The sequence below is a fragment of the Acanthochromis polyacanthus genome, chromosome 16 (assembly GCF_021347895.1).
Source record: "Acanthochromis polyacanthus isolate Apoly-LR-REF ecotype Palm Island chromosome 16, KAUST_Apoly_ChrSc, whole genome shotgun sequence".
Classification (NCBI taxonomy): Eukaryota; Metazoa; Chordata; class Actinopteri; family Pomacentridae; genus Acanthochromis; species Acanthochromis polyacanthus.
Genome location: NC_067128.1, coordinates 34,992,260 through 35,019,339, shown reverse-complemented (window position 1 = coordinate 35,019,339; position 27,080 = coordinate 34,992,260). Strand labels below are relative to the sequence as shown.

Sequence of the window (27,080 nt, the reverse complement as noted above, 5' to 3'; positions counted from 1 at the left end):
CTCAGCCATCTTATTTATTGTTCTATGATTAAATAAAAATAATACTAACAAAGAAACTAGACACAGATAAACAGTCCATACTGTTGATTGTAGAACCGACTGTGCTTCCATCACCTGCTGATCTAAAGTCATCAGGTTTAGATTTCCAGCTGCTTTGATTGATTTTTTTTCTCCTTCAGAATAAAGCACCACAGAACGGTTTGATATGAAACAATAACCTGCTACTAGGACACTACAGTAATGTGAAGTAGGTATTTACATTTCCCCTGCTATCGTGGTTCCTTCCTGCATTTGGTCCAAACATCTGGAGATCACACCTCGACTCTGAAACACGATAAAACAGCATTACCTGATTCTCCTCAGCACGTCGAGATTATGTTCACAATATAAGGATGTGAAAAACTAAAACACTGACTCACAAAGCTTATTCATTAACACACACACTCATCAGATATAGTTAAAGCTCAGCAGAGGCATCTTCGACAAGATGGAATTAAGGAAAATGGCAAAAATGAGGGTAAAATTAAAATATGTCTAAAATGACAGCTTCACAGTGATATCGATGCCCTGAGATTAAACAGGAAGTTCAAAAAGGTGACTTTACAATTTTAAAAAGGCACTTCTTTGACATCAGAATAGTAAATTCTATTCTTAGTTTCAATATAATAAATGAGATGTAACTTAATGTAAAATGTCTGAGGCACAGCTGTGATCTAGCTGAGAGACGACGATGATTTCTTCGTTTTACAGGTCGTTCATTACAACTTTGCTGTTATAGTTTTGCAGTTATGACCATCAGTTCTATCAGGAATATTAAGACTGTAGTCGGTTCATTGCAGAAGAACACAAAAAAAGGCCAACAGAGCAAGAAACATGAGCAGCCACATGAACAAGTCTGTCTTTAAAGTCCAAAATGTCTCATCTTTGATCTGCCATTGCTCCACCTGTAATTTTTTAACAGATTGATTTAGATCAGGGGTGTCCACACTTTGTCGCCTTGTGAGCTACTTTTCAAATGACTGTGTCCAAATGAGCTACCTACACTAAAAATGCCAAATTTATCTACAAAGTCGATTTTCGCCGTAAGTCGGAATTCCATCAGAAGAGTCTGACTTACGCTTGGGAGCCATAATGAAGGGCAAAAAGTTAGCGACTGTAGCACAATCCAAAGCTGTCTTAAAGTGCCACATGACGATGGATTCGTCAATGAAGGTGAATCAACCTCAGTGCCTTCCCTAAATGGGTAGCACATAAATGAGGCGTCTGGCTCGAGTAAAGCAAAGTCTTGAAAGAGCCTGTCGAACTCTGACCGACAGTTGTTAATCTGCTCTGTGGAGCGTGCAATGCTAAGGTGTGAACATGCCTTCCATTGCGTCTCAAGCTCTAAAACGAGGTTCCCAAGTTGCAGCTTTGAGGACAGATTTTACATTGTTTGTGTACTGAGCTAATCATATTGACCACGGTTTTGTCTTTTTCTTGCAACTCCAAATTAAGATCATTCAACATGTTGGTGAGATTGGTTAAAAATGCCAAGTCTAGCAGCCACTGAACACCACTGAGTTGGTTGTATTCCTCATGTTTTGCCACAAGAAGAAACTCCTTTTTCTCCGGACAGAGCTCTCCAAATCTCTGCAGGACTTTCCCCCCACTGAGCCATCTCACCCCGGTGTAAGAGCTCAGAGTGGTCGCAGCCAGCCTCTTACATGTTTAGCATTTTTGCATTTTTATGAAGCGATAATTAAGGATGTCAAGGAAATCACCATCCTCCCTGCATTTAATACTAAATCCATCACGGGCTCCCAATCTGTGGTGATCAATGTCAATTTGCAATCTGAGAGCTGGGTTTTCTCAATTAAGTTTTTGAAAGACTGGAAAAATGTCCTCTCCCTGCATACGTTCTTTCATGGGCAGTTCTGTTAACAGCTCTTCTTTTGCAGTCATATCTGCAAACACCAACCGAATAAAAATACACAACTGGGCTGTATCCCTTACATCCGTTGACTCGTCCAATTCCAGTGAGAAACACTAGCAGTGAGCGAGGTCTTTCAAATCCTCGGCCGTGACTTCACAGCATCATGTGACTGTACTTCTTGATAGTTGGACAACTAATCTGCCACTTCAACGAATGCCTCTGTTATCATTTCTCCATCTTGGAAAGACTTATCGTACTTGACGATGGAGTGACTCACCCGGAATGAGGCTTCGGTAGCTGCCTTAGTTTTAGAAGTCAGCCCCAAGAAAAATGACTGCTGTCTGGACAACTGTAGTCCTAGTTCCTTCACCTCCCTTTCTCAGCTTGCTTTTAGGTGGGAAGTTTGTGTGGTAGCTTTTATGAACAATCCCAAAGTGCCGCTCCATGTTTCCCTTCTTCGGAACAGCGATGGTAGATTGACAGATCAAGCTCTTTGAACATGACATGGTGTTCCGCATAGAAGTGGTAAGTTTTCGGTTTCTTACTCATTTTTATCTTTTCTTTAGCAGAAATAATTTCAAAGGCTAACTCCCTAGCTAGCTCACTGGAATTTGCAGTAGCTTGGTTGACTGCACATGCGTGGTGACTCAGAAAAAAATAAGACCTCAGATTGGCTGGATGGCAGGCATGCGATCTACCGACACTACCTTCGCGATTGACTGGTCGAATCGACATACTGGGCACCCCTGATTTAGACGATGTAGCTAAACGGTCTGATTGTCTGATTAATTGTCAAAAATGTTGCTTTGTTCCTCTGGAATTATTTGATGAGTGCAATTCTAGTATACCAACAAGAAATGATGGTCAAACTTACAAAAATATGAGACAATATGACCTTATCCTTCATTTTTTTCCTTGGTCTTGGACACACAAGTTTTGCAGACATACACAAATTCCACACACAATACGCTCGATTGTTGAATCCATGACTGCGCTGTGACTGATGCAGAGGAGTTTGTGCGAGTTCTCAGGACCTTTGACGTTCCGAACTGTTGGTCACTTTGCAGAACAAAACGTCAACAACGACAAAAAAGTCATTTCAAGAGTTGTGATAAAAGCTCTACCCCCCCCAAAAAAAGAATCCAAAAAAATCAGTGATGTTATTTTGTCAGGTTTTTGGCAGCCGTCACCTCCTCTCTGTCCTCCCTTCGTTCATTCGGGGTTTTCTTCCAAAACTTTTCTTTAGGTTTCCTGTACAGCTCAGGCTTTGGTGTGGTGTTGGTTCAGCTCCAGCCCGTCCTCGTCCTCTTTACGGCCCAGGGCCGACTTCTTCTTGATGGGTTCCCGTCCCAGACATTCAGCCTCTTCCAAGGTGGTTGTTAGAGGTTTGCCCAGAGTCTCCGGCAGCATCATCGTCAGCACTCCGATGACAAACGCCAGGATTCCAACGATGAGCTGCACCCAAAAAGTAGAATTTATTTGTTCCAATTAGTTGTGTTGCCAGGATACTCCTGCCAATAGACTATGATAAACGGGAAAATTGTGCAAAGGTGACAGAAGACAGGAGCGAGTATACCTGAGGGAGGTAGATCCAGACGTCAGCCAGGTAAACACAGAAGGGAGCGACCACGCTGCCAACGCGACACATCATGCTGCCGCTTCCTACTGCCAGAGACCTGCAGGAAGAACAGTTCAGGTCAGTGATTTAAAAATGGTTCCTTTCAAACAAGAATGAACAGAATCACTGCTAACTCTCAGACAAGCCAAATGACATTTTAATTGTAATACACACCATGAAATAACTGTTGGAGAACCTAAGAAAGCTTTTCCTCGGGACAAAGTCATTGCTCTTCCTATTAGAGTCAATTAAAATCAGGAATGGTGAGCTGAATTCACAATTTTTACAAAAGTGGATCTACACTTAAACCCAAAATTATTCATGCCTCTGTCAAATGAAAGGAATTCCTTCATTTTTCAGTTACAAAAATCGTTTGGAGACTGTAATGAAAAGATGCTTCTTTATACTTTCTATCTTAAATAAATTGGCTATGGCTTCAGACTTTCTCGTGTGTCTTATTTATATCCAATCCGAGGTGAAATACTCATTTGTAACTGAAAAATGAAGAATTTCTTTTTGTATTTGACAAGGGTATGAATAATTTTAAGTGCATTTAGCTGACTGCAATAAATGTATCACCTTAGTTTTTATTGATTTCTTTTATAGTTTTTATTAATTTCATTTATATAAAAATTTATAGAAACTCTTCTTTGGGTTCTCCAAATTATAATCTGAAGCTTATAATTCCAGTTTCAACAAATGTGATTATCCGACTGTATAAAGTATGTATGAAGTATAAAAATGGTGAAACCCAATCAAAGGGGTTTCTTTCTCTGGGGTTTAGGACCAGAATTCCCTGATAAATTATAGGATTTCACGTTACGAATTATAATAAAATCGAAGAACGTTCTGTTTGTTGCTGTGCTCACCTGATGGTGGTCGGGTAAAGCTCACAGGTGTACAGGTAGATGAGACCGAAGGCAATTGCAACGGCAAACTTTCCGATCATGCAGAGGGCGATGGCCAGGGCCTCTACTTTCTGTAGAAACAGGAAGATATGAGTCGCCACCAAAACATAACAAACAACACAAAGACAACACAACCTTTAGATTAATATTTGACATTTTTCAAAGAGCAGCTTTGGTTTGTTGTTCTGCACATAATTTGTTCTGAGGGAGAAAAAGTTGCACCGTGAGAATCTTCACCCTGTAATGATATTACAGCTGGTTTACTCATATTGAAGCATACTGAGGACTGACCTCTGACCTAAAACTGGACCGCTGATTCCATTAATAGTCAAGTGAGAGCGATGACTCCATGGATGAGTGACTGAAGAACATCCTGACCTCATTTACTTTTTATAACATTTTCTCTAAATGAATCATTGATCCCTGAGTCACTCAACTTTGAATTTTCATCAGTATTACTCCGACAAGGAACGTAGAGTTATGGGACAATCGGTGTACGTTTGTCTGTCTGTCTGTCTGTCTGTTATCAACATCACTTAAAAACAAATGAACGGATTTGGATGAAATTTTCAGGGAAGGTCAGAAATGATACAAGAAGTGATTAGATTTTGGCAGTGATGCGGCTTACAGTCTGGATCCATGGATTTGTTAAAGATTTCTGTATCACTGCGAGATATTTAGATAGTTAAGAGTGGCACTGTAACTATACAACAGTTCCTTGTATCATTAAGTCCCAATAAGTCCGCTGCGGTCGATTTGCAGGATCGCAATCATGTGATCATCAGCAGGCAGCTGACGTAGTGTTCACTTGTTGTCATGGTTACAGTGACGCTGTGCTGTTATCTGGAAAAGATACAGCAATCTTTAAAAAAATCCATGGATCCAGACTGTAAACTGCATCACTGCCAAAATCTAATCACTTGGTCCTTGTGTCATTTCTGATCTTCCCTGAAAATTTAATCCGAATCCATTAGTCTGTTTTTGAGTAATGTTGCTAACAGACAGACAGACAAACATATGCCGATCGTCACATAAGGTGTAAAAACACAATTTAGGGCATGCATGTGTGGAGGGTATATTTATGCATGCAAATATTTCATGTCTGAATTATGGTTTACAGAGCTCCAGTGCTTATCTAGGCTGCAGAACTATAACTCAGCTTGTTACTATGACGCAACAGATGCAGACAGCAGCACCTGGCCGTCAATGCAACAGATACCCAGAGACAAGAGGGAGACTGTGTGAGGTAATCCAGACGAGTTATTTCATCATTTATCCAACAACATCATTTGTCCAACAATCTTTATTTTTGGCTATAATGATGTCAGTCATGGAAATTATGTTTTTTTTTTTAAATCTTTTATAGTTCATTCTGTAGATAATTTATCCAATCTCTATGGTATGGTGTGAATGGATGGAACAGGCCTGGCTGTTATGGAAACGGTGTTCTGTCTTCTCTGAGTTGGAACAGCGGTCCTGTCATTTTTTATTTCCATGTGGATAACCAAAAACAGTGACTTGTGCTGTGTATGGAGGTCTGCAGAAGCTGTTAAATTAAGTTTTGTCTTCCTGCAGAGGAGAGCAGAAGCTACTAGAGGAACACAAAACAGTGCACGGAAAGGAAGAAGATAAGCGACTTGCTGTCGCAGCATTTGTTAAACGCTCCGTTCAGCACGGTTCCCAACGTCAAAGGTCATGTTTGCTTGGACATTAAGTACCAGCTGCTTGCCAGCTCAACCCTAAGCGGTATTAATGTGGGTCAGAGCACAAAACACGTATACAGTATCACAGCTCAACCGTCTGGAAGCAGTCAGGACAAAAAGTACAAGACTTACAGTCCAAACCGACTAAGCAATGGCAGAAAATATATAAAAAACAAGAAAAGCACTCAGAGAACACAGTACTCCTCCAAGGCTGCTCATTCCCAGATACTGTCATAAATGCAGCGGGTTTTTTTTTTTTTTTTTTTTATAAATGCAGCATTTGTTCATTAATTACTGATGATCAGAAATCACTGCAGCATAGAATGTGTTCATTTGATATAGATGTACCCAAAAGCAAAATGAGTTTGTGCTGAGCACAGGCGTGTGTTATGCATGTGCACGTTATGTACGGATACCAAATCACGTGACCTAAATATGTAACGGGCGGCGGGAACTGATGGGACTCAGAAACACCCCCACAATTTAATCAATTGTTCTGTTGCAACATTTAAAAATTTAACAAATTCTAAAATTGGAAAAAGAGGAAATCAGATTTTAGAACAAACGATGATAAGACTAGAAGACCTAATGTGTCAACTGAATTTATGCAAACACTAAATAGTCCTGTGGAAAGCGGCAACCCAGTGGACGCCCATGAAGCCCATACAAGGCAAGAGACCGGAAGCTCATCCCCTCCCCTCATCTGCATTCATGAGTTTAAACTCAGGTCACGCTAAGCTGAAATAATGCCGACCTAGCAGAAATAAAAACGAGGAGGTGGTCTAACTTTTGATACAATTACATCATATACATCCTGATTGGGTCTTAAGAGGAGCGTTTAGAAGATGTTTGCATCAGTATAAAAGATGATGCAAAGCTTTGTATCGTCAGTTAAAATCTTAAGATTTTGCTCATGTTTGTTCTTTGGTTTATTCAGCCTCTATTTTGAATAAAAATTATTGACAGCAGACTCTGAAGACTGATTGAAGACTCTTTCTTGAGAACATTTTGATGACTCCAGCTTTTGATCCAGAATTGATTTTGGCGACATGTTTCACAAAGACTGAGTCACAACAACACTTCCTTGTATCATTTCCAGTGGATAAGTCCTGATAAGTCTGCAGCGGTAGATCTGTAGTAGGATCACAGCTGATGTAGTGTTCACTTGTTGTCATGTTGTCATGGTTACAGTGACACCATGCCGCTATCTCGCAATGATACAGAAATCTTTAACAAATCCGTGGATCCAGACTATAAGCTGCATCACTGTCAAAATCTAATCACTTGGTCCTTGTGTCATTTCTGACCTTCCCTGAAGATTTCATCCAAATCCGTTAGTCCGTTTTTGAGTTATGTTGCTAACAGACAGACAGACAGACAAACCAATGCCGATCATCACATAACTCCGCCGCGTTCCTCGGTGGAGTAATAACCCTTTTTGACACTCAACTTGTTTCTCTCTTGTCTCCAAATACAGCTTAGGAAACCTGGATTTGACCAATTGCAATGCAAGATATAATTCCTTGAAGCACTGTGCATGAGAGGTTGATTTCTGTGGCCAGTTCATCTAAATCGGGTTTGAGTACATAAACTTTTTATTGCTGAAAGAGCTAAAAATCATTTCGGGTGCAGCTAAATATGCAACAAAGATAGAAATCATGAATTCTTGAAAGACTGCAGAGTGTATTTTTAGGAACACTAACACTGAAACACAGCTAGCGTCTCTTTCCAAGAAACTGTTCACGTACCGCTGGAACCACAATGATGAGCATGCAGGTGACGCCGGCCAGGAGCAGAGCAGGAGCGCACGTCTTCTTCCTCCCAATCCGGTCCATTGCAAAGCAGCCAACCAGATAGGAGGGGACCTCCACTGCACCTGGAAACAGCCAATCACAGCCGCTCTTAGTCAGCGGTTGGTGGTTTTCGTGGCACTGACGCCGTGATATTCTATCTGGGGACCTAAATAAACCGACTGAAATGTTCAGCCTCACCAATGTGCTGCACAGAGTGTGTGTCAGAGGAAGCTGCTTCTAAATGGTCTCACTAGATTTTAAAAGAGCCAGAAATGAAAAAGGAAATGCAACACAAACCCTGCATTGAGCATATTACCAGCACCAAGCATCACGCACACTGCTGGGAAATGATATCTTTTAATTAAATAGTTATGATGGAAGTTTTTATGAAATGCCTGGGGAAATCACATGTGCTCAAAACAGCATTTACATGAGCAATTGTGTAACAAAAATATTTATTACAGGACAAATCTTATTTTCTTTATTAGATACAAAACCACGAGCTAGCCATTTAGCTGGAAGACGGATAGCTGCAGTTTTTGTTCGCTGCTCGCAGGATAATTTTATTTGATAAACAGAGCTGTAAACAAAGCCGCCACAGAGAACAGCAAATGCCTTCTTTATGACACAATTTAATAATGACACGACTAACGTAGGGCAGTAGATGAATGTTATATTTCATAGCGTTTTTTAGATTTTAAAAAGGGTTCTGCTTGACTTTTTAAAAACAGGCCTGCGCTGAAGTAAAAGGTCTTTTCGTTTACAAGAGAAAAGAAGATTCGTTATGACGCTCATTGCACTCACACTAAAACAGACATAATAAACAGTCATAAAGAGGTAGAGTAGTTACACAATCCGTATAAAAACACAAATACACCCTCAACAATAGCCACACTACACCACTAATAAGTGCCAAACCAACAACACCAGTCACTACCACACACTTTGGTCCTCCCAGCGCTGGTCTTACTGGAAAAGTGTCAAACAGGTCATACTAGTTAGGCGGATAAGTCAAATGATAGTTCACTTTTTCAGGAAAGCAGCAAATTTGGTACAGACATAGTATACATTACATGTCATAAACAGCGCTACACATGCAAAGGTCTAATTTGTTTGAATTTGTGCAACAGAGCATGCCAAGACGCATAGCTGCAGTGTGACCATACAATTGATTTAAGAGGAGTACCCCAAAAATCTAAGCCCCCTGGTGGCTGTTATATATATCACTGTTATAAATGGCTTTTTCGAATCCGCAGACCCTTAAACAATGGGGGTAGATCTTGAAAGTAACTTTGTCGCTGCCGTATTAAGGGAGATATTACATAAATAGGTTTAGCAAGGCGGCCATATTTGAATTCAAGATGGCGGCCACCATGGCGGCTTAGATTTTTGGGGTACTCCTCTTAAATCAATTGTATGGTCACACTGCAGCCATGCGTCTTGGCATGCTCTGTTGCACAAATTCAAACAAATTAGGCCTTTGCATGTGCAGCGCTGTTTATGACATGAAATGTTCTCTTATATACCCAATGAAGCTTCAGCATGTCAAATCAGACATAAAGTATGATGGAATCAGCTTCATTTTTTGTCGTGTTCATTGTATTCTTCAGGTAATAAACCTTTAGTGGTACTAGGCATTGAAATGAACAAGAAATTGAAGAAAACAAGGGTGGTCTAATCATTTATTCCATGGCTGTATTATCTTCTGAAAAGTCTCTTCTTTTTTCCGTCTGTTTAATTTTATTCCTTCAAGAGGACATCCCTGACTTGTGTATTTGCACTTGTGATGTGGTTAGAATGAGTCCTGTAATGCTCTGGACACCAATAAATAAATAAATAAAACACAAATAGAGACCAGATCTGATGTCATCGCTAAACTCATCCTCAGTATTTTCCAACCAGCCTGTCCTCAAACGAAAAACGACCACATAGGTCGTCTGTACACGCCCGTATTACGACCGAATGTTACGTTTTGACTATGCGACCTCTGGCGGTTGAGTAAATATCGACACTCCGGTGTCGCAGGTGAAACGTCACCATGAACAAACTTTTATCTTAACACTATCCCTATCCCTATCCCTAACCCTAACCCTAACCCTAACCCTAAACCCGTGCTGGGAAAGTGAGGAAAAAGTCGTTTCGCGAGGGAAAAGCCGTTTCTCGAATTAAATCCCGTAATGTGTTCCTTTTCCTGTACGGGTGCTAACGTAAATACACTCTCATGGGTCGTATTCCAGTGCACGTTACATATGACCGATGTGGTCGTATGAATTTGAGGACTTGTTGTTTCTGACACATTCACACTCATCGGTCGATCACTTACCAGCAAGGAAGAGGTTAATGTACTGGTTTCCTCCCAGGTTGACTGAGCCCAGAGAGAAGACGTAGTAGCCCAAGCTGCCGATGAACCAAATGGCCCACACCGTGCACGTTCGCCCCGCCATCCTCCAGCTCCCAAACAGGTCCAGGATGGACAGCTTCTTCTCGGGCTGCGACGGCTTCTTCTCTGCCGCCTCCTGCTCCACCAGAGGTCTGCCGTTCTCCGAGTTCAGGAGATCCTCCACCTTCAGCTGGCATTCGAGGCCGTTGAAGCGGGCCATCTTGTCCAGCAGTGTCTGAGCGTCCTTGTAGCGGCTCTTGGCCATCAGGTAGAACGGCGTCTCGGGGAACTTCCAGCAGAAGAACAGGAAGGGGGAGGTGCAGGTGGAGAGGACGATCTGGTAGATCCACCAAACCCGCACCAGGTAGCCGGTCAGAGCCACCACCATGATGCCGACCGCAAAGGCAGCGTGCACGTGCATGGAAGTCCACGTTCGCACCTTGATGCCGGTGAACTCCGTCACATAGACGAACACGACCACCAGGTAGCCACTGGACACCTGCCGAGAGTAAAACATGGGAAGATAAAGAAAAGGAGGGCTGATCAAAGAAAGGGGATGGAGGATTGGTTTAGAGAACAACCAGTTTTGGTTTTAAAGGACCGATATCAGTGGAGATTATTGGTTGTCAAGAAAGAGCGATATTTTGAACTGTTTGTGTCATTTTGTGTCTCATTTTTGCCATTTTGTGTCTCATCTTTGTACTATTTTGTCTTGTTTTTGTTGGGTTTTTCGTCTTTTTTGGCTGACTTTCGTCATTTGTCATGCTTTTGTAATTTTGTTTCTACTTTTTGTCGTTTTGTGTTTCTTTTTTGCCTTGCATGTGTTTTCTGTCTCTTTTTTGTCATTTTATGTTTTGCTTTACTCATTGTTTTGTGTGTTGTTTTTGTTGTTTGTGTTTCTTTTTGTTGCACTCATGTTTTTTTTGTCTATTTTTTTGTGGTTTTGTTTCTCATGTTTGTCATTTGTTCTCTCGTTTGTGTCATTTGTGTCATTTTCCATCTTGGTTTTGTCCATTTTTTTTGTTGCTTGGTAACTGTGACAAAATTTTTTGTTTTGTTTGTCTCATTTTTTTGTCATTTTACTTCTTGCTTTTGTCATTTTATGTCTCATTTTTGTAATAATTACCTCAGCCAGGAGGTTATGTAATCACCGGAGTTTGTTTGTCTGTCTGTCCGTCTGTGTGTGTGTGTGTGTGTGTGTCTGTCTGTTTGTCTGTTAACAGCATAACTCAAAAAGTCATGGACGGATTTTCACCAAATTTTTACAGGATGTCCGCCTGGGGCCATCTCTCAATTGTCCTTCGACCTTCAAAAAATTCCTGGATCCAGACGGTGATTCGGATCACCTCCAAAATCTAATCGATTCTTACTCTTGCTCTTCCGGACATCCTGTAAAAATTTGGTGAAAATCCGTCCATTACTTTTTGAGTTATGCTGTTAACAGACAGACAGACAGACAGACACACACACACACACACACACACACACACAGACACACAGACGGACAGACAGACAAACGACATGGTGGAGGTATGCGCTCTCCGAGTGCTTTTCTAGTTTGTCTTGTTTTTCTTATTTTTTGTCTTTAGTTGTCTGACTTGTCGTTGTCTCGTGTTTTTGTTGCTTTGTCTCTAATTTTTGTCATTTTGTGTCTACTTTTTGTCTGGCTTGTGTTTTTTGTCTCGTTTTTGTTATGCTCTGATTTGTTTTATTCGTTGTTTTGAGCATCGTTTTTGTCATTCTGTGGTTGTTTTGTCTCGCTTGTGTTGTTCTATTTTTTGTCGTGTTTGTCGCTTTGTCATTTTTTGTCACTTTCTAATTTTTTGTCTAATTTTTTTGTCATTTGGTATCTCATTTTTGTAATATTTTGTCTTGTTTTTGTTTTTTTTTGTCTGACTTGTGTCATTTTGATCATAAAGTAAAACACTATATTGTTCAGTTCCAGATACCTGTGACTAAATGTTTTGTGATCTGTAAGTTGTAATGTGTAAAGGATAAGCTGAGGCTGAATGTTGTTGAAATTAAATTTATTTTTCTTAAGAAAGTTTAAGTGTTTCATAATGTTTTGGAAAAAAAAGAATTCCTTAAATGTGAACATTTTCAGAATGTACTTTTAAGCTCTAAAACAAAGGAAACATTTCAATTTGTGGTTATTTATAGGCTATTATGCTGTGATTTTACTGGTCACTGTAGATCAAACTGGGCTGAATGTGAACCTGAACTAAAATGAATTTGACACCTCTGGTCTAAAGTTTCCCAACAAGCCAAACCAAGTAAAGCCTCAGTGCTTATCTCCAATGAATCCTTCATTTACAGAGGATTTACTGTGTTATTTCATCTTTTAAATGTTGAAAAGTCTTGCTATGAAGTTCAAATGAAGATGAATCATGTTGCTAACAAACGCAGGTCCATCTATAATTCAGACTAGTTGCTTACCGATACGTCTTGGTGTAGTTTTAACGGGTGGCTGTGCAGTATCACACTATCTGGGAGCCTGATTCAATGTGAAAAACAACAGCTGTAGCCGAGGAGGACTGGAGGAGGGGGATGGGAGAAGACGGAGGGAAACGAAACCCTGAAAGGACTGAAGGGGCTCTTTGAGTAACTTTACTGCCATGTGGGCTTTTCTTCATCCAGACTTTCTTCCTGTGCCTACTAACACATTCTTTTACGTACGTAACGTGCAATATGCTCTAAACATAAACACAAACATGTATTCCAGCATACTAAACTCACTTGTCTCTGTTGCCTTTTTTTCTCTACTGCTATGTGTCACTTCAATTCCTTATGACGGTTTGTTTAACACAGCACACAGGATCATGTTATATGATCTGATTATGTTTCAGGGAGTCCCTGAAAGGCTTGGATGTAACATCAGCTTGATTCAGATATACATGGCTATTCAAAAGTAACTGATGTAGAGCAACTTCAGTGAAAACAGAGCAACTTTGACTCATTTAGAGCAACTTTAACTAATGTAGAACAACTTTAACTAATGTAGAACAACTTTAATATAGAGCAACTTTAACTCATTTAGAGCAACTTTGACTAATATAGAGCAACTTTATCTCATTAAGAGGAACTTTAAATAACATAGAGCAACTTTAATTATTACAGAGCAACTTTAACGTAGAGTAATTTTAAATAATATCGACTTTAGCTAATACAGAGAAACTTTAATTCTTTTAATTTTAATTTTAATTCTTTTTTTAATTCATTCATCCTACCGTTAAAACGTTTTGGGTCACTTAGAAATGTCCTTATTTTTGAAAGAAAAGCATTTTTTTTTCAAAAAAAATTACACAAATGCATCAGAAAAAATAGCAGCAATGAATCAGAAATCCAGTCCAGACATTGTTAATGTGCCAAATGACTATTCTAGCTGGAAACAGCTGATTTTTAATGGAATATCTCCATAGGGGTACAGAGGAACATTTCCAGCAACCATCACTCCTGTGTTCTAATGCTACATTGTGTTAGCTAATGGTGTTGAAAGGCTCATTGATGATTAGAAAACCCTTGTGCAGTTATGCTAGCACATGAATGAAAGTGTGAGTTTTCATTGAGAACATGAAATAGTCTGGGTGACCCCAAACTCTAGAGCGGTTGTGTAAATGTCATATTTATACAGGTATCTTTGCTGGGATCCTGTCTGTAGCATCCATTTCAAATTTGAAGAGCTTTTCCTAATGACAAAGTGTCCAAAAAACCACAAATCGATTTAAATATTCACAGTAGGACTAAACATCTTGCTCTGATTTAGCTTAAATGCAACACGGCTAACAGAAGGCGGCTCCAAATACATCCACAGAGATATATTACATTATACAACTGGCTCAGAGACTGTTTTGTGGAGAAACATGCAAAAAAAACTAGGTGAACCTGGAAACATATTGCTGTTCTACAAGCAGGAAGTGGAAAATAAGTCACCAGTGTTGTCTTAAGGTGGCTTTTGCAGTTTCTCTCAAATGCACAAAGACACATTCAGACACAGTACAAAAGTGCACGTGTGTTTGTTTAAACATGCTCAACCCACCATGGCGAGGAGAAAGCGGAGCACCATGAAAAAATAGTAGTTTCCAGCGAACGCGACGGCAACTCCGAGCCCGAACTGGCAGAGGCTGGTGAACATCAGGATCTTCACACGACCAACTCTGGTGGAAAGACACAAGCATTGAGGTGGAGAGGATGGAAGAAAAAGACAGACAGAGAAGAAACAATTTCACGTTCGGGTAAGCAATCTATTACAAAGGATGATCCATTTGTCAGAGCTGTGGAGGGATTTGCATCCTTATAAAACACAGAATCCCTCAGTTGCAGCAGTGAGGACTATATCACATTTTTGGATGTATCTATCAAGCTACCTATTATCTTCTCAATAAAATGATCAGAAAATGGCTTAAAAACCACTAGCCAGCCACCAAAACACTCTCAGATAGCAGGTGACCCTTTGCTTTATTGAATTGGATGAGTTGTATACGCTGCAGCATCAACATCATCCAGCTCTGTAATAGAATTAAACACATACGGGGATCATACTTTGCTTTAAACACAGCAGAAAGGCCTCACAAATCTTTGGTAGCTCGGTATATCTTGCAGCTATTAACTAGCAAACCTTGACCTCCTAATGTTGAGCCATGGGAACCGAGACTTGGACATTCATCCGTTAGTCAAAGTGGATAAGTGCACAGATAGTTTTACACAACCTAATGCAACAAAGTCCACTTTCTGTTACCTATGGGTATTTACTCCCGTGCACCTGATGCACGTGAGATTTTATAATTAAGTGTGCAGCTAAAAAGCAATAAACACATGACCAGATACATGTGATGTCATGATGATTCCTAACCCTCCCTAATCCATTAGAAAATATGCTTAGGTAGACATTAAAGCAAGTGTGCACTGGACTCTCCTGCTTTTAAATGCCGGTCTGGCTGGACTAAAAACCACCTGATCTGTTAAAATTGTGCCCAGGTTCCTTGTACTCTGGTTTCTTTGATTTTTCTTTCCTCCTCTAAATCACCATCAGCACCAATCAGGTTTACACTTTTCACTGTGACTTTAATCATCCAGCTTATGATGTCTCTTGAAGTTATGACTGCATAAATTGTAAAGACAAACTCTTCCAGTCACAGTCTTGAGGGGCTGAACCTGCACAAGTGAAATGATCTTCATAACATACATTTTTGTTCAAAAGTTTGAGGTCACACAGACAATTTCATGTTTTCTATAAAAACTCACACTTTTATTCATGTGCTAACTTAATTACACAAATGTTTTCTAATCATCAATGAGCCTTTTAACACCATTAGCTAACACAATGTAGCATTAGAACACAGGAGTGATGGTTGCTGGAAATGTTCCTCTGTACCCCTATGGAGATATTCCATTAAAAACCAGCTGTTTCCAGCTAGAATAGTCATTTACCACATTAAGCATGTCAAGGCTGGATTTCTTATTCATTTAATGTTATCTTCATTGCTTTTCCTTCAAAAACAAGGACATTTCCAGGGGACCCCAAACTTTTGAACGGTAGTGTACATGAATTAAAGTTGCTGTCTATTAGTGAAAGTTGTTGTATATGAGCTAAAGTTGATGTTGTTAGTTAAAGTTGCTCTATATTAAAGTTGGTCTATATTAGTTAAAGTTGCTCTGCATGACTCAAAGCTGCTCCATACTATTTAAAGCTGCTCAACAGTAGTTAAAGTTGCTCTGTATTAGCTAAAGTTGATATTATTAGCAAAAGTTACTCCATATTAAAGTTGATCAAAAGGAGTTGAAGTTGCTCTGCATCAGTTATTTTTGACCAGTTGTGTATATCTGAATTAAGCTGACCCTACATTACAAGCCTTTAGGGGACATTTCTGAGGGACCTCAAACTTCTGAACGGTAGTGTAGTGAAGCTTTACTCTATGTGTGATAGGATGTGCTTCCTCTGTTTGAACTTCATGAATCCCTGCTCACCTGTCAGCGATGTCCCCGAACACCAGCGCTCCGATCAGCACCCCCACCATGAAGGTGGGCTGGCACAGCTTGGCCAGCCACTCTTTGTCGCACACCAAGTCCCAGTCAGTCACGATGCTCTGGTAGACCTCAGTGTGGTCGTACACAAAGTCCCCGCCGCACGTTTTCACCGTTTTGTTGCCATAAAAGTCATAGGTAAAGTCCCCGGGGTCGATGCGCAGGGAGCAGCGGCACCGGCTCAGCTCCCACTGCTCTCCTTCAGCTGTCTGGACTACCAGAGGTGCCTCCCACGCCTTAAAAACCGGCAGGATCTCCTCCAGACTGGATGCCGTCACGTTACCGTACAGGACGTCGGTGATGTTGCCGGGCACGCTGCTCACAAAGTTTGGAGTCTCCACCAGGAAGACCGAGGCCAGGTAGTGGATCCCACATGCTACGGCCTGGAAGACTGCTGCAAAGTACAGACAGGCCTGAAATCTGGAGAAGGAGAATGTATGAAAATGTGCTGATGCAAGAGCTGGAGAGGGGATTATGGGTAGAAGGCATTCTGGGATCCTATTTACCATGAAACTCCAAATAGATAACCTTAAACATCCATCATCTATACACCACTTAATCCTCATTTGGGTTGTGGAGGGCTGGAGTCTATCCCAGCTGACTTAGAGTGAAGGCAGAGGACACCTGGACAGGTAACAGTCTGTCACAGGGCTACATATAGAGACAATCAATCACACTCACATTCACACCTACGGACAATTTAGAGTTACCAGTTAACCTCAGCATGTTTCTGGACTGGGCTTGGTGGTTAGCACTGTCTCCTTGCAGCTGAAGATCACGTCCTGGGCTTCCCTTCATCTTTCTGCATGGGGTTTGCGTGTTGTCCATTGGGCTGTGCAGCTTCCTCCTGTAACATCCTGACGCCAGAGGCGCTGTCACTGCACAATGAATCTGTACCTTGCAAGTATCGCGAGATGGTGCGTGATTCAACATGGCGACATAAACAGACCTGAAGTTAAGATACACCGGTGTGGTTATTGAGTAAATATTGATTAATCTTACCAGCCAGAGGGCAAATATAACACCTCCCAATGTCCAAAAACATGCTGAGGGTAATTGGTGACTCTACATTGTCTGTAGGTGTGAACATGAATGTGATTGTTTGTCTGTATATGTAGTCCTGTGGACTAGCAACCTGTCTAGATGTCCCCTGTCTTCACCCTAAAGCTGTCCACTGGATCTATTTTTCTTGCATGTAAACGCGTCACATCTTAAAATCGCCTGCTTGGTGGGCGGTCACTATTGGGCCACTACCTGGTCACATGACAGCTCTTTCAACTTTCAGTCCGGTAGAAGCATCAGACCAACATGGCGGCTCGGTCGCAAACTTTCTCATTTATTACAAAAACAGTTCCACGAAAAGTATTTCTGAAAGCATTTGAGGCGGAAAATATGCTGCTGAATCTGTCCTCGTTTTAGTTCAACGACAGCTAGACAACATCCGCACGCCGCACTGACTTTGCGTAAAGTAGAAGTGGAGTCTACCTTATGCAAACAAGCTCCAGAAAGTGCTAACCACCAAGTCACTGTGCAGCCCCTTGTTTACTAGAGAACTCCTTAAACAAAATACAGCAAAACCCTGTTACCCTACGACAGGGTAATAGTGCCATCTGTCACTCAGCCATCCGTCTACTGGTGCACCTTCCTCCACCCTCCATTGTGACCTTTACTACCTGGTGGGTTGGCCCTCCCTTTACACCAAACCACTCCAGCGCTGGCTTCTACTCATCTACCAGACCCTCTCAGGAAAGACACCTCACTACCTCTCCGACCTGCTACACCCCTTCCATACAACTACCATGGAAGGTCCAGTGATCTCATAACTCTCACTTTCTTTCGCTTTGCTGCAGCAATCGATTGGAATTCCCTCCATAAATCTCTCAGACTGTCAGCTCTTCCATCACTTAAGCAGAAGCTGCAGCAGATCTTAGCTGACCGCTGCACATGCTGACTGTTTTCACTGAAATGCTAGCATTGATTTCAGCAGATTTAATCTCTGTTTAAACATTTAAGAATTTCTAAAATAAATAAATAAATAAATAAAAATGCAGTGAAGCTACATTTCTCATCACTTCTCCCAAAAAGGTGTAATTAAAATCTGATTTTTTAAATAATAAATTCATACTTTAGTCTATCTGGTCCATGAGTGGAGGACATTTTTTGAACATGAGATCATGTTGGAAATGAAAAAAAGAGCTGTGACTAACAACTAAAAAGAGAATTTTAAGGTCATTTTCTTGCAGTATTTTTGTAATGAAAGGTTTTTATCATTTCCTATTCCAGCTATTCCTCAAAAGACATGTTTTTAATATCATTCCATTTAACTTTTAATGTTACCTTTTCTATTTTTAAAGAACTTGTTATATTTGTATTACTACCTCAAGCTCTTTATCACTGATTACATCATACAAGAGGGGATGAAGTGCACAAACTTGGAGGAAAAGAGTGGAAAAGTGTCAACAAAATGGATGTTGACATTCTTCTGTTGCTGCTCTGAGTAATATTCCTTTTTTTTCAAGCATCAAAATGTTCAAAATCTGTTATAAAGTGAAAAATAAACAGATTTCAAACATGAAATCATTCTTGTGTTGACAAAAGTACAATACAAACAATAATATTAATGATTATTCTCAACTAAAATGATAAAAAATGGCACAAAAACACATCAATTCTCATCATTTTTTACCCACTGATTGCAGAGTGGAGGGTCAAATCACTGAGGATTAAGAGAAACTTGCAACAAAACTTGAAAACAGTTCAATGGATTTGTGTTTAGCTCTACTAATTGCTATGAATGAAACAATAAAATCCCACTGAGGACATTAATGGATAAATATTTCATCTTCTAATGAGTCAGACTATTTCCCACTTCCTTCTAATCAAGTCCATATTCCAGGAGCTGCTTTAATGTGAGGAAACATGGACGCGTGGGAACTGACCTCATTCTTCACTTTTACATCCAAAATACTGTACTTGCACAAAAATGCAACTTTTTGATGACCATATATAGTTAAAAATCTGGAGCAATGATGGAAAAAACAGATTATTTTGTCAAACTTTGCAAAAATAAACATGTATTTGAGGTGTAATTTGGAGGAAACTTCAAGGGAATGGAAGGAAAAGCCCAAAACTGAAAGTGTGATCAACCCTCCAGAAAATAAAGCTCTGATAGTTTGTTTTTAATCTACAAAGAGGACAGAGAAGCTGCTCTATAAACGCATGTGAGAGAAAACACGTGTTGTAAATGTTTCAGATCGTTGTGAAGTAAAAGTGGAATGCGCCCTCTGCTTGTTGTTGTCTGTTCTCAAAATCGCATCTGTAAGAAGGAATAAAAATAACTGGACTGTTCCAAAGCTTGCAACAGGCTGCTGGTGATGTACCCCCAGAACAAAACAAATGAGAAGCAAAGTGTGGACAACAACTAAAAAATACGGAGCAGTTCCTCCCCTGTACCTTTTGAAATGTCCGAGCTCGTCGAATATCCTCTCCACGGTCATTTTTGTGTTCGTGCGCTCCCGGTGCGTCTCTCCACGGCGCGTCAGCACCAAATAAAGAAGGCTTTCACGACAGAGGGGAAGGAGGGACGCAGGGAGACACCCCCCTCACTCACTCCCACACTCACCCCCCGACACTCAGCCACAGCAGCGGTCACTGTGGACCGTTAAATCAGGGGGAAAGAACCCGAGTGGAGATGAGGAGCGTTTGGAACGGAACGCAGAATGAACGCAATTAATGCGGTCTGGCTGCCAGATGATGATGATGTGGCTTCTACAGTGGAAAAACTGCTGTGTTAGAAAATGAGAACACCCAGAGGTGGTATATAGATTCTAGGGGGTGGTGTGTGTGTTTATGCTTTATACACACTGCTTGGACACACCTTCTCATTTAACGGTTTTACTTTTTTTTCATGACTATTTCCACTGTAGATTCTCGCTGAAGGCATCAAAACTATGAATGAACACGTATGGAATTGTGTACTAAAGAAAAACTGTCAAATAATTCAAAACATGTTTTTTATTTTAGTCCACAGGTGTCAAACTCAGTTTAGTTCAGGTTCCACATTCAGCTCAGTTTGATCTCAAGTGACCAGTAAAATCACAGCATAATAACCGAGAAATGACCACAACTCCAAATTGTCCTTTTGTTTTAGTGCAAAAAAATTTAGGAATTATCTTTTTACAAAACATTATGAACAACCTGAAATCTATTAAAAATGATAAATGCAATCTCAACAACATTCAGCCTCAGTTTATCATTTACACATTACAGCTTACAGATCACAGATTGTCTACAAACACAACATTTATTCACAGGTATCTGGACCTGAACGATACAGTATTTTACTTTATGATCAAAATGACAAAAACAACAAAAACAAAATAAAATATGACAATAATGAGACACAAAAAGACAAAAGCAAGACACAAAATTACAGAAAATGAGACAAACACCATGAAACAAAACAAAAACGAGACAAAAAACGACACACAAAACAACAACTAAAGCAACACACAAAATGACAAAAATAAAACAAAAAACACAGGCAAGACAAAAAGGAAACACAAAATGACAAAAACAAGAAACACAAAGTGCAATGGCTGGTCCTCGACCAGAGTGAACCACTTTGTTGATCACGGTGTCTCCCCCTGCCAGGACTGTTGTTTGACAACAAACACAAATTTTTGGTAGTCTATAAGAATTACGTGTAAGTTCATCTACTTACAGACATTTCAAAACTGGATGTAATGCCAGGAGGGTCCTTAAATTAACACTGATTTAAATCTAGACTGGATCAAATCAGTCAGTTTGTCTTGTTAAAAAAAAAAAACAGAAGTGCATTCCTCCATTCTGTAAGGTGTGGCGTCCCTCATGGCTCTGTACTTGGTCCACTGATTTTCTCATTTGGTGGAATCATTTGCTTTAAGGGCATGAACTAAATCAGTTCTAATTATCGCTCTCTGCTCTGTCCTGTTAGCAGTCAAAGGCCGGACAAGAACCACATTTTACAACAGAATTTAACAAACTGATCAATCTTAGCCTCTGCAGCAGCTTTAGATTCTCAGTTTTTAAAGTGTCTCTCTTAACAAACCTCACAAGCCTTTAACCTTTATCAGAGTCCCTTGAGCCTGAAATCTTGTATATTATGGCGATGATATTCAACATTTTAAGACTTTTTGTAAACTCAAGCTCTTTCACTGTCTTAAAAAGTGGTTTATTATGGGATGGCTGCACCGTTAGCTGGTACCAGGACTGTCGTAGGTGAAAGTATGAGTCCACTGGATCATCAGTTTCTTGCATAGCATTCAGCATCTATGCATGCTGGTTGCCTGTCGAGCTGCATTCCGGTGCGCTGCCCCAGAGCTCATTTGCATAAAATAGACTCGATTTTCTTTAAATAAATGTTCAGAAAGTGTTTGTAAAAATAACATCATTTTTGCTGATTTAAAGAATAAAAATTATGTATTTATGAGGTCAAATATTTTTTTAAAAATGAATCACCATTTATAAAAATAATGATTTATAATGTGGGTGTTATTTACAGTGTTTTTTATGATCAACGTGTAAATTAATACTTTCTATGTGATTTAATTAGATATTATCTGTAATTTAAAAGGGAAAGTCTATAAAACAACATGTTTTTAAAATTACCTTCTGATGAATGAACCTCTGTGATTAAATTAAAAGTGAAAAGCTGATAAACTACATTTCCTAGGTGCAATAAAAGGGCCGATTGATGCAATCAGTCATTGTGACACTTTCTCATTCAAAGAACTAATCATGTGAAGTGGTTTCTTAGTGACGGGCAGCTTGTTATAATTAAACATGGGGCATAAAGTGACTTTCTTAGAGATAAACCCTCACATGTAACCTGACTACAGCCTGTAAAGCTCCAGATATAGGGGATGGAGCCTGGAGCTATCAGTCTAGAAGCACGACCATTTATTTCTGTTGTAAATAAAGTGCCCTTATGTAAAATCCTTAACACTGGCACCTCTGACACCCCGGGGCCATATTTCTCCTGAGGCATCGCCCCCATCAGGATCAACCTTTTCAGAAACCTGCTGGAACAAGCAGCTGCTGTAAACATGCAGAGCATTTACAACTTAAGCGCAGCGGTAACGAGCTGCTGAGTTCATGATCAGCACAAGGTTAGTGGAGGAGTTAATCCCTTAACCAGCTACCAAGTCATCCCATCTTTCTGTTTGTTCCACCCAGGGTGCAACTAATGGTGATTTTCATTGTTACTCCACCAAGGAGTTTTAAGGCATAAAAGGAGCATTTTCACATAGAAAAACCTCTAAATATATTATTTTATTAGTATTTATTGGTTCCTTTAAGCATGTGTTGTGAGTTTTTCACCATGTTGATCCTGCTCATGAAGCCTCGTGATCAACCCATTTTTCTCGAAAACAACGAAAACTGCATTAGACCACTCTGCTTCCAAACCCTCCTATTATCATTGGATCGATGTGGCACTGGCTCTGGGAAACAATACAAGAATCTACGCCAACTTTCTGATGTTCTGGTGACCAAATGATCAACTTCAGATACAACGAGCAGATTAATTAACTACAAAAGCACTCAGAGAGCGCAGTCTACAAGCGACAAAAGCCAGACAAAAAAGACAAAAACCAACAAAACAAGAAAAAAATTACAAAAGCGAGACACAAAATGACAAAAAATGAGACAAATGACAAGAAACCAAATAAAAAAGAGATAAAGAATAGACAAAAAATTACAAAGCAACAAAAAAATGAAGAAATAACAAAAATAAGACAAAAAAATGACACAACCGAGACAAAAAATGACAAATGTGAGAAACAAAATGACAAAAAAGTAGACTAACAACGTAAGCGAGATAAAAAAAACAACACAAAACAACAAAAACAATACACAAAAAAATGAATAAAGCAAAACACAAAATGGCAAAAATAAGACAAAAAAACACAAGCGAGACAAAAAGAAAAGACACAATGACAAAAAACACGAAGCAAAGCGACAGAAACATGAGACAGACGACAACAGTCAGAAAAAGACAAAAAAGACAATAAAAACAAGACAAAATGGTCCAAAAATGAGACACAAAATGACAAAAGCGAGAAACAAAATGACAAAAATGAGACAAACGACACACAGCGAAACAAAAAAGAGACAGAACATGAGATAAAAACGTTTGAAAGTGACAAAAAATGGACAAACGACAAAAATTAGCCAAAAAATGACAACAGAGAGAAACAAAATGACGAGAAATAGAACAACACAAGCGAGACAAGAAAACACAAAACAACGAATAAAGCAAAACACAAAATGAGAAAAATAAGACAAAAACCAAGTGAGACAAGAAGGAAACACAAAACGACAAAAACAAGAAACAAAACGACAAAAAAAAACATGAGACAAATGTCAGACAAACAAGACAGAAATATTACAAAAATGAGACACAAAACGACAAAAGAACAATGAGCAATCTAGTATTTTAACTTATGATCAAAACAACTTGTCATGGTCTAGAAATGATTTTAAATTTATAGTTTTACTCATTTGTAATCTGCAGTTAATGTCTCTCAGTAGTTTTTACACTTTGAGGGCCGGATTGGACCCTCTGGAGGACCGGTTTTGGACCACGGGCCTCATGTTGGACACCTCTGCTTTAGGAGTTGTTTGAACTCAAAAAGACTGACGTAAACTGTTGTATTTTTGTTGTTGCTGCTGTTGTTTTTGACCTTATTATTAGCTAGAATGCTCCTCCCCCTGTTTTTGCATGCATCTGCCTTTAATCACATTTTTGGTACGCCATCCCATCATAAACAGACTGTTCCCCCAAAAATCACAGGAGAATTTAAACATTTAAAGCTAGCCTTTTGATTAATGATTAATGTGTGCAGTAGTCGTGGCCGTATTGACTCGCTGCGCCTTGAATTAGCTGGATTCAGCAGGACCACGGCTACAGACTGTGACAGTGTTTGCTTTAGCCTTCACACCGACTCACCATCTGCTCCTCTAATGGGAAATAATACGGGGAAGGATTATTGAAATAGGTAATTCACACAAACGGACAGTTTGCAAACAGGACATAGCTTTGAAATGAACAGCAGGTCTGCAGAACGTTTAGAGTTTCTGCATTTAAACATTAAGAAATACAGTAAGACACATTATCAACCCAAACCTGCCACTGACTGGGGACCTTCAGAACAAATTATTCATGTCATCTGGAGAAAAAAATGTAGGTTCATATGGATACTGTACGAACAAAAACGGATACGTTCCTTTAACACAAATGGCTGGTTTTATCCTAATCCACACTAAAAGCTTATTTACCACCCTTTGATTCTGATATCATTTAGCTCTCAGTATTTACAAGCAAACGTTATTTTCATTACAGCACATGAATTAAAGTTGCTCGGTATTAGTTCAAGTTGCTCTATATTAGTTAAAGTTGCTCTACATTATTTATAGTTGCTCTACATTATTTAAAGTTGTTCTATATTAGTTGAAGTTGCTCTACGTTAGTTAAAGTTGCTCTACGTTAGTTAAAGTTGCTCTATGTTAAAGTTGCTCTACGTTAAAGTTGCTCTACATTAGCTAAAGTTGCTTCATGTCAGTTAAAGTTGCTCTATATTCAATAAATAATGTAGAGCTCCTTTAGAGCAACTTTGACTAATATAGAGCAACTTTTATGAATTTAGGGCAATGTTAACTGATATAGAGCAACTTTATATAATATGAAGCAACTTATGAAGAGCAACTTTAGTTAATATAGAGCAACTTTCATGAATTCAGAGCAACTTTAATTAATATAGAGCAACTTCTATATCGCGCAACTTTAACAAATAATACCAGCTTTAGCTAAAATACAGTAACTTTAATTAATATAGAGCAACTTTAAAGTTGCTCTAAAGGAATTAAAGTTGCTCTACATTAGTTGAAGTTGCTCTACATTAGTTAAAGTTGCTCCATATTAGTTAAAATAGCTCTAGATAAGTTAAAGTTGCTCTACATTAGTTGAAGTTGCTCTATATTATTTAAAATTGCTCGACAATAGTTATAGTTGCTCTACATTAGTTTTAGTTATTCTATATTAGTTATAGTTGCTCTACATTATTTGAAGTTGCTCTAAAGGAGTTGAAGTTGCTCTATATTATTTAGAATTGCTCGATAATAGTTAAAGTTGCTCTACATTAGTTTTAGTTGCTCTAGATTATTTAAAGTTGCTCTGCATTAGTTGAAGTTGCTCTATATTATTTAAAATTGCTCGATAATAGTTAAAGTTGCTCTTAAATAAGTTAAAGTTGACCGACTGTATGTTAATACAGTAAACCTCACAGTTATTCAAACTTCAACACATTTTTAAGTGCATCTGTTTTCAGACACAGAATCAGATCAGTAAAACTCTGATTTCACTTCTGAAGCTGATGTAAATGGGACGGTGTTTACGTGAAACTCTGAACTCTGCCGGCACATGACTCGCCTTATGCTCTGTTCACGGTATACCGGCTTGTGACAGGAGGAGCAAACATTTGCTATCTTCCCCTGTTTGTTTGGGAAGCAAAGTCAACACCTTTCTCCAGCAGATTTTCCACCAAAACAGTCTGAAGAAATCTGCATCTGTGTCTCACCTCTGTGGTCTGACTGCATGAAGGGGCAAACAGTTCAACACAAAACAGTGAATGAAGTTTTTAGAAGAAAACTGACTGATGTGACGGTCAAATATGGCAGAATAAAGCACATGTGTGTTAGCTGGTAGGATTCGGGTTAACGACTTCCTGGTTTCTTGAAACAAACTCCATGAGTCTCCTCTGGTCTGTTACATCTGAGCCACAGGATTGTACACACGTGGACAAAATTGTTGGTACCCCTCAGTTAAAGAAGGAAAAACCCACAATTCTCACTGAAATCACTTGAAACTCACAAAAGTAACAATAAATAAAAATTTATTGAAAATTAAATAATCAAAATCAGCCATCACTTTTGAATTGTTGATTAACATAATTATTTAAAAAAAACAAACTAATGAAATAGGGCTGGACAAAAATGATGGTACCCATAACTTAATATTTTGTTGCACAACCTTTTGAGGCAATCACTGCAATTAAACGATTTCTGTATTTGTCAATGAGCGTTCTGCAGCTGTCAACAGGTATTTTGGCCCACTCCTCATGAGCAAACAGCTCCAGTTGTCTCAGGTTTGATGGGTGTCTTCTCCAAATGGCATGTTTCAGCTCCTTCCACATATGTTCAATGGGATTCAGATCTGGGCTCATAGAAGGCCACTTTAGAATAGTCCAACGCTTTTCTCTCAGCCATTCTTGGGTGTTTTGGCTGTGTGTTTTGGATGGTTGTCCTGTTGGAAGACCCATGACCTGCGACTGAGACCAAGCTTTCTGACACTAGGCAGCACATTTCTCTCCAGAATGCCTTGATAGTCTTCAGATTTCATCGTACCTTGCACACTTTCAAGACACCCTGTGCCAGATGCAGCAAAGCAGCCCCAAAACATTACTGAGCCTCCTCCATGTTTCACCGTAGGGACAGTGTTCTTTTCTTCGTATGCTTGGTTTTTGAGTCTATGAACATAGAGTTGATGTGCCTTACCAAAAAGCTCCAGTTTGGTCTCATCTGTCCAAAGGACATTCTCCCAGAAGCTTTGTGGCTTGTCAACATGCATTTTTGCAAATTCCAGTCTGGCTTTTTATGAGTTTTTTTCAGCAGTGGTGTCCTCCTTGGTCGTCTCCCATGAAGTCCAC

At 39.5% G+C, this 27,080-nt stretch overlaps 1 protein-coding gene across 1 annotated transcript; it reads right to left on the bottom strand.

Moving 5' to 3' along the window:
* slc22a16 (solute carrier family 22 member 16) lies at positions 1–21,738 on the bottom strand. The gene is made up of 8 exons (XM_022211047.2): positions 19,789–21,738; positions 16,279–16,755; positions 14,351–14,468; positions 10,258–10,813; positions 7,890–8,017; positions 4,400–4,509; positions 3,489–3,588; positions 1–3,367 (listed from the first exon to the last, which is right to left on the bottom strand). Exons 1-8 carry the CDS (start codon positions 19,830–19,832, stop codon positions 3,173–3,175), a joined length of 1,728 nt encoding a protein of 575 aa, XP_022066739.1. The 5' UTR covers positions 19,833–21,738; the 3' UTR covers positions 1–3,172.
* Between the last annotated feature and the right edge of the window lie 5,342 nt (positions 21,739–27,080).